We start from the raw sequence: 9,032 nt of genomic DNA on the forward strand, positions 1-9,032 counted from the left end.
CCAGCGCAAACCTGATGTTTACTCTATGGTAAGCCCATTTGTCTCAGAACCAATATTAGAATGTGGGCTACTTAGTTCACATGCAGGACAAACTAACAGGATACAGATTATTTGCTCCTCTTGACGTCTTTAACACTTTGTGAGGCACAGGGCTGAACAATCTGTTGATTTTGTTGTGAATTTCGTATTTCACACCCATCTGGAACCAAACAGGTTTAGTAGAAAGTGATTCCCCCCCCCCCCCCCCCCCCCCTCAGGAAGCCAATAACAATATGTCTCATGTTACTGTAATGCATCCGGTTACAAATTAACTCCTGCACTTTCACCAGAAACTGCTGCAATTAATGAGCAGTGGATATTTGGAAAGGGAGGAGTAATAAAAACAAGGGATTGTCATCTGCAGATCTGTAGAAAGATATTTTCTGTTTAAACATTTAAACCAAATGAATATGGATAGCATTGAGAAGTAGTCTGTTTCTTTCTTTCTTTTTTTTTTTTAAGAACAAGCTTTCTGAAATTGGGCGTAATATGAGATAGCACCAAGCTCAGAGAAGTGCACATTTTAAAAGTTAAAAGTATTTGCATATTTAACTCAATTAAGATAAAATGTATTCTGTGAAATCAGTGAGACTGGGTTCTGCCTATAACAGACACCTTGCACTAAGGCAGCTATGGATTTTTAAGGTATGAAACTAAAACATATACTTAGGCCAATAAATGGGTTAGGAAAACATTTTCTAATGGAAACTATAACTTTTCAGGATGATTTCCAGAAATACTTTGCCTGTATTCAAGCAGCTCCATGTAGAGGCTGTGCAGCCTACAGTCTATGGATGCGGTCACATTTGTTGTTTTTCAAACCCAGCATCCAGAGTCCTATCTTGAGCCAACTTGGTATTGCAATAATATCAATTCCACCCAAAATGGATGACAGTGAGAGGCTGAGAGTGCTGGAATAAACTTTCCCCAGTGTGCTCATCATCTCATTGCCATCCACAGTGAGTAAACTGATGGTATTATGGAACTAATAATGCTGAAGTGAGAAAGCTCTGTTTTTGTTTTGTCTGGTTTGACAAAAATACAACAGGTGGAGTGCGCTTTGCAGTGTATTCACGGTGTGACTCCTGGAGCCGAGTAAAGCGGACTTACATCAAGATGCCAGAAGAAGTGAAAACTTCTACCCAGGACCTACAAATGGAGGACGATGAAGTGGAGACGTTTGCTTTCCAGGCTGAAATTGCTCAGCTGATGTCCTTGATTATAAACACATTCTATTCCAATAAAGAGGTCTTCCTTCGAGAAATAATTTCTAACTCTTCTGATGCTCTGGATAAAATCCGCTATGAGAGTCTGAGCGACCCAAGCAAACTGGATTCTGGAAAGGAGCTGAATATTAGCCTGATTCCAAACAAACAGGATCGCAGCCTCACGATTATTGACACTGGCATTGGGATGACAAAAGCAGATCTTATTAACAACCTGGGTACTATTGCCAAGTCTGGAACCAAAGCTTTCATGGAGGCTCTGCAAGCAGGGGCTGATATTTCAATGATTGGCCAGTTTGGTGTTGGTTTCTACTCAGCCTACCTTGTTGCAGAGAAAGTTACGGTGATCACCAAGCACAATGATGATGAGCAGTACGCCTGGGAGTCTTCAGCTGGTGGATCATTCACTGTAAAAGTAGACGACAGTGAGCCACTGGGTCGTGGTACAAAGGTCATCTTGCATTTGAAGGAGGATCAGTCTGAATACTTGGAAGAAAAAAGGATCAAGGAAATCGTGAAGAAGCATTCCCAGTTCATTGGCTACCCTATTACACTCTTTGTGGAAAAGGAACGCGATAAAGAAGTCAGTGATGATGAAGCTGAAGAAGAGAAGGAGGAAAAGAAAGAGAAAGAAAAGGAGGAAACTGAAGATAAACCAGAGATTGAAGATGTTGGATCTGATGCAGAGGAAGATGACAAAAAAGATGGTGACAAGAAGAAAAAGAAAAAGATTAAGGAGAAGTACATTGACGAGGAAGAGCTTAATAAGACAAAGCCCATCTGGACTAGGAATCCCGACGATATAACTACTGAGGAGTATGGAGAATTCTACAAAAGCTTGACTAATGATTGGGAGGATCACCTTGCTGTCAAGCACTTCTTTGTTGAAGGCCAGCTGGAGTTCAGAGCCCTGCTGTTTGTGCCAAGGAGAGCACCTTTTGACTTGTTTGAGAACCGAAAAAAGAAAAATAACATAAAGTTGTATGTCCGTAGAGTGTTTATTATGGACAACTGTGAGGAGCTCATTCCTGAATATTTGAATTTTATCAGAGGCGTAGTGGATTCTGAGGATCTCCCACTGAACATTTCCAGAGAGATGTTGCAGCAGAGTAAAATTTTAAAGGTTATCAGGAAAAACCTGGTAAAAAAATGTCTTGAGCTCTTCACTGAACTATCGGAGGATAAGGAAAACTACAAAAAGTTCTATGAGCAGTTTTCAAAGAACATAAAGCTTGGTATTCATGAAGACTCTCAAAACCGTAACAAACTCTCAGAACTACTGCGATTTTATACTTCAGCATCTGCTGATGAAATGGTCTCCCTTAAAGACTACTGCACACGAATGAAAGAGAACCAAAAACATATTTATTACATTACAGGTGAAACAAAAGAGCAAGTGGCACACTCTGCATTTGTGGAAAGGCTAAGGAAACATGGTCTTGAAGTAATATATATGATTGAACCGATCGATGAGTACTGTGTACAGCAGCTTAAAGATTTTGAAGGCAAAACACTGGTCTCTGTAACAAAAGAAGGGTTGGAACTTCCAGAAGATGAGGAAGAGAAAAAGAAACAGGAGGAAAAGAAATCAACGTTTGAAAACTTGTGCAAAATTATGAAGGACATTCTAGAAAAGAAAGTGGAAAAGGTTGTGGTGTCAAACAGACTTGTCACTTCTCCTTGCTGCATTGTAACAAGCACGTACGGTTGGACGGCAAACATGGAGCGTATCATGAAGGCTCAGGCATTAAGGGACAATTCGACAATGGGTTACATGGCTGCAAAGAAACACCTTGAGATCAACCCAGATCACTCGATAATTGACAGAAGGCTGACGCAGAAGGCTGACGCTGACAAGAATGACAAGTCTGTAAAGGACTTGGTTATATTGCTATACGACACTGCCCTCCTATCTTCTGGCTTCAGCCTTGAAGACCCAGACAGTCTCCCCGCGGCAAATCAGGACCCCGCGGCCATCACTGATCACATGGCCGCAATAGGTGCCTGTGTATCTGCCTGCAGGGGGACTGTCTGTGCTGACAGGCAGTCTCCCTGCATCTGTAAAATCATAAAATAAAATAAAGTAAAAAAAATAGCAATCAGTGTAAAAAGAAAGCAATATATGTGTATATATATATATATATATAAGATATATATATACATGTATTATATCTGTATAATATGTATATATATATCATATACATAATGTCAAACTAAGTGTATTTTTATATTTATATATACATATATTGATATAAAAATACACTTATATTTAAATTGCACACGTGTATATAATATATATAATAAATATATATATTGTGTATATATATATATATTATCATAAACTATAAATAAAATGTAAATAAAAATAAATAAAAAAAATGTAAAAATAATTTACATTTTTTATATATATATATATATATATATATATATATGTAATTTTATTCTAACAGTATTTTGATATTAATATATATATATATCAAAATACACTTATAATGTAATGAGATATATATCTATATCTATATCTCTATCTATGTATAAATAAATAAAAATAATATGATTTGTACATATGTCCATATACATAATTACATAAATAATTTCATAAATATACCCGTAGACTTCAAATATATAAATATGTATATATATTTAAATTCTACGTGCATACTTATGTAATATTTTTACCTAATTAAGTAATTTTATTGATTGCAACTTGAGGGACATACCTGACAACCCAGGCCGAAAGTCCACAGAATTTAATTTGCTAGCACTGTGTTTAACCCTGTAACTTTCTATGACACCCTAAAACCTGTACATGGGGGGTACTGTTGTACTCGGGAGACTTTGCTGAACACAAATATTAGTGTTTCAAAACAGTAAAACATATCACAGCGATGTTTTTTTGCATTTTTAACACACAAACGCCACTTTCACTGATGATATTATTGCTGTGATACGTTTTACTGTTCTGACACACTAATATTTGTGTTCAGTGAAGTTTTCTGAGTATAACAGTCACCCACATGTAGAGGTTTTATAGTGTTTGTAAAAGTTACAGGGTCAAATATAAGGCTTGATTTGTCTGATTGGTTATATTGCCTTTGAGAGCGTATGGTAGCCCAGGAATGAGAATTACCCCCATGATGGCATACCATTTGCAAAAGAAGACAACCCAAGGTATTGCAAATGGGGTACGTTCAGCCTTTTTTAGTAGCCACTTAGTCACAAACACTGGCCAAAGTTAGCGTTTTTTGCATTTTTAACACAAACAAATATAAATGCTAACTTTGGCCAGTGTTTGTGACTAAGTGGCTACTAAAAAAGACTGGACATACCCCATATTGAATACCCTGGGTTGTCTACTAAATGTACATGTGAGGTGTGATTCGGGGATTTATGACAATGTTACAATGTCACTATTGATAAATTTAAAAAATATATTTGTGGTCGGTTAATATCGTATAGTGAAGTACCTTGTGATTGGAATTAAGTCGGTGTGGTGTGCCGGAACCGACGTAGAGGGTAGGCCTGAAAAAGAGGGCCCCCCTGAATGAATTGTATAAGAGGGAGAGGTGGGTGGGGTGAACAGCGTGCGTACGGCAGGTAGGAAGGGGGGGGGGGAGTAGCGTTTATATGGAACGCTTAACTCCTCCCACAAATACAGGGCTTACGGCCTTAAACTTGTGGTCGGTTAATATCGTATAGTGAAGTACCTTGTGATTGGAATTAAGTCGGTGTGGTGTGCCGGAACCGACGTAGAGGGTAGGCCTGAAAAAGAGGGCAAAAGGAAATGCCAGAAAAACACACTTATAGCACTATATAAAATCCGTTGTCTTGCTACTCCTGCGTTGGGAATGTTCCTGTATAATATATAACCGATTCCTAGTGCCTCTAATCGTTTGTTCCGGCGTACTGCTACTGGATGTTGTTCTTATAGAATGGATGTGAAAATAGAAGCCAGTGGTCCTACTTACTCTAATGACAGGAGTGTGAATGTAGAATCGTATTTAGAAGTAGTTAGGGAATGATTAGTAGGTCAAGTGTCTCGATTGTCTGGTTCGAACGTTGACGTGACGCGGTGTAGTGTTTGTACCTTCTTAAATTTTCCTTGGGGAGACATGACTTACCTGTCTGATTAGTTGTGATCGTGGAGTTGTAGGGTTCCCGAACCCTTGTATGGTTGCAGGCACATAGATTTAAGACCTGGTTGTGTGGCGCGAATGCTGTTTTTTGGGAGTCTGATAATGCCCGGTATTCCCATCTGTGTACGTACGTTACTGTGAAGCGATAAACCAGTTATCTTTGATATCTTGTGTAAAATTGGGGTATGGTTTGAAAGGCTTGTCAGAAACGTGTATGTCAGTTCGGAATAGTGCGATCATGTACGTATGAAGGTTTGAATAAAAGGTGGCAAAAATGTAGAAAAGACTACAGGGTGATCAGTATGCTTGTGGAAGTCATGCTCCACTGATTCTTGGAAGAATGTCACGATTCTGTTATAAGTATCTTAGAGCAAACGAATAATGTTCTAGATGATAACTTGTGTCGAGCCCCAACAGCCGAGTGACCGGAAGGGGATGCCAAAATACGGAATATGCCTGAGAGATGTGAGTTGGGTGAGGTACGAGACTGAGCGACTCATGGATAGTCGGCCCTAATAGACACGAAAATGCTGCAATCCCTCGTCTGACGTTGCGTTTGTAGGACATCCTGAAAAAGAACATGACAACAATGAACTCAAACAACAACAATACGGTTAAGTAAAATAGAACTGGCTGGCTAACTAGTGCCGAAGCGAAAAGCTCACTACCCCGTGACAAGTGAGGCCCTGCTAGTAGCCAAGCGGCTGGTGAGAGGCTCAACCTATGATTTGGGCGTGGGGCTCGAGCCACTAGCGTGGTGGCGGGGTGGTGGCCTCTCGGTGACAGTAAAGATCCAAAAACGTGTGGCCGTGTCAGGTGAGGCCCTAACTATAAACCCGATAGGTGGGTGAATGCGAGGCACTAACTATGATTTGGGCCGAGGGGCGAAAATCTCCGTGTTGAGATTGGGGAGTTGGCCTCGCGGGACCAGCTACGTTGTACAGCTAAGGCCAGCTCCTAACCCTAGATAGCCAGTTCTCTGACCCTAGACGGGGGCTTGATAAGGGGGTAACGTAACGTGCTTGGAAACCCAAGTTGTAGTAAATGATAGGTACCCGGATATTCCCAGATAGAGACAGAGGAAAAGAAGGGAGAGAAAGGAGGAAGAAAGAAGTCGAGGGAAGGAAATTAATGTGTAGTATAGTGAAGTACTATGGAGATGAAGCTGATAGTGCAGTATCGATAGACCCTGAGGGTGCTGAAGATTCTCGTGATGGTTACTATATAAACCTGAAAGGAGATGAATGAAGGCGTTGTGCCAAGAAAACGTCGTAGCAGCTGACGGAGAGAGGAGGGTGAAATTAGCAAGGTAGTGAGTAACAAAACGATTGTTACGGGTAGTGAGTACGAATGAAGAGTTGTGGAGTGGAGCCGTGGCCAGACGAGGCAAGGCAGGAATCAAGCCCCCGTACCCCAAACATGTAACAACGTGGCCTAGTAGAGGCAGTTGTTTGGAAACACAATGAAACCAAACCTGATAGAAACAGGTGATAATCGTTTAACAAAGGCCAATTGTGTAACAATTGTAGGAAATGTGAACGAAAACACATTTATACCAGATAGAAACAGGCGGCAATAGCGAACCAGTAATTGTCTACTGCTAGCAGATGACAAAATGAAACAAATAGCAATTGTGATTGTCGGTTCGATACCCCATCGTGTAACAACGTGGCCTTGTCGAGGCAGTTGTTTGAAGTGTGGACGAAACAAAATTGTACCTGATAGAAATAGGCGATAATAGCGACCTAGTGATTGTCTAATGGTAACAAATGACAGTATGCAACATTAATAGAAATCAGCGGGGAAGGTCAAATGGCGGTTATGCCTGAACCTGAGGTAATTTGATGCATGTATAACAGGAGTTGCATAAGTGTTAGCGTAATCTGGGAGATAAAACAATCCAACATATACACAGTGTTTAGTTAGTTAGATTAACTTGACCCAATAAAACAGTACATGCATAGCGTCAGGCATTTAGTGGTATTACGTGGGATGCACCAATAGTAGAAACACTATTAACAACCTGAAAACAGGACGGCAGAGAAGCTACACATTATACAGAATAAAACAGCAAATACCATCAAACTACTAGGTGGAGATACCAGCCGAATAAACTATGACTTTGCACTGATACATTAAAACATAATGGAAAGTATGCTCAAAATCTCCAATTTAGAAATATTGCGCTGATATATGAAAAACATGATGGAAAGTAGGAGTGAAAATTTACGTAGCCAATATGTCGTGCATGATATAATAAAATTACTGGCATCCCTTCCTTTACTCTCTCTGTAGAAAAGCATAGCCTCTATAACAACACGAGTCTTAACCCAAGTGGATTCATATATATAACCATAGCAAGATTAACGTTTGGACCGGAAATTAATGAGTCCGTGAAGGGGTGAGGGGGGGGGTGTAGGACCCCGACCCCCCAGACGGGTGATTGAAAGTGACCGCCTAGGTGCTAGCGTGAGGGGAGCATGGGTGGTCCCCGGTAAGATTTATGTGACCACCAAGTAGCAACGAAATTCATAAAATACAACCTAACCTTTTAGCATAGATTAAGTTGACAAGACTGTTGTCCCAACCAAATGCTGCAATAGGTAAACAGCTTGTTCACTAGAACCACCATAATGGTAGATAGAGAAACAAGTGAAATACAGCAGTTAACTGTATTATTTAAGTTAAATACGTAGCTTAGTAAATGCGTGTATTACTTGATCGACACGCATGTAATTTAACCAGATAGGGAAATCGTTTAAGCTGGTTGCCTGAATTTTTCAAGTCTGATCACGTCACTGTTTAGGCAGTAACCCCAATAATGAATTTGCATGAAAGGTGCTCTGTGAGCATCCTGTGCCCACACTCTCCTAAAATCCTGATGAGTTTGTAAACAGTCTGTTTATATAGTGTATTGATGCTGCACTGAGTGCCTACTGTAAAGGAATATATTTCTGGTTATAATGTATATAGTCTCAGACGGGAAATGAGCTTGTAGTGACTCACTCTAAACCGTGAACTAGCTGTCCACAGATGCCATGCAATTAAAGAAATGCTTAGCCATGCTGTATTGTGGCATAAACCAGAGAACATGAATGTCACCTTGCTAGTCCTTAAGACAGGTCTGAATCAAGCAAAGTAGGAGACACTGTGATCCATGTGGACTTGTATGACATAATTATGTGACATAATTTGTATCAAACCAAAAACAGGTGCTATCATAGGCAAAGTGCTGAATAAGGAGCAGTAGCCATGGAAACCATGTCTCTCTATATTTAGATAAATATCAAATCAATATTTGTAATGCATAAATGTTAATTTTGTGTTGCCTTTTTTTTTTTTTTTTAAATTTGTATTTTATTGGTGTTTTCACAGTGGAAAATGCAAAATACATCTGGAACATAGTATAAGAAATGATAACGTTCACATAATATAGGAAGTTATAAAGATCACATATTAATTCTGGAACAATAAACCGTGAGTGGGCGATATGTGGGATATTGGCAGTCCAAAGGTGCCCTTGTAGTTTGGTCGTACTGAGCTTTGTGTATGGAGATAGGGGTATCTTTCAATCGTTGTTTATGTGGTCCCACTATTACCCACTGGCTAATGTGACTCTGTCGTAGGCCCA

General features: G+C 39.8%; 1 protein-coding gene across 1 annotated transcript; it reads left to right on the forward strand.

The window, feature by feature from the left end:
• The first annotated feature begins 1,097 nt into the window (after nucleotides 1-1,097).
• LOC134600748 (heat shock protein HSP 90-alpha-like) lies at nucleotides 1,098-8,651 on the forward strand. Its single transcript, XM_063445136.1, has 2 exons — nucleotides 1,098-3,265; nucleotides 8,614-8,651. The coding sequence occupies exons 1-2, from the start codon at nucleotides 1,156-1,158 to the stop codon at nucleotides 8,649-8,651; spliced, it is 2,148 nt and encodes a 715-aa protein (XP_063301206.1). The 5' UTR covers nucleotides 1,098-1,155.
• The last annotated feature ends 381 nt before the right edge of the window (nucleotides 8,652-9,032 follow it).

This window comes from Pelobates fuscus, chromosome 1 (genome assembly GCF_036172605.1).
Source record: "Pelobates fuscus isolate aPelFus1 chromosome 1, aPelFus1.pri, whole genome shotgun sequence".
Classification (NCBI taxonomy): Eukaryota; Metazoa; Chordata; class Amphibia; order Anura; family Pelobatidae; genus Pelobates; species Pelobates fuscus.

Bases quoted from the DNA above. Each gene is read 5' to 3' on its own strand.
- LOC134600748 (XM_063445136.1), top strand. From the start codon at position 1,156: ATGCCAGAAGAAGTGAAAACTTCTACCCAGGACCTACAAATGGAGGAC. The intron at 3,266-8,613 runs GTGCCTGTGTAT...AACCAAAAACAG, and splicing joins TGATCACATGGCCGCAATAG to GTGCTATCATAGGCAAAGTG.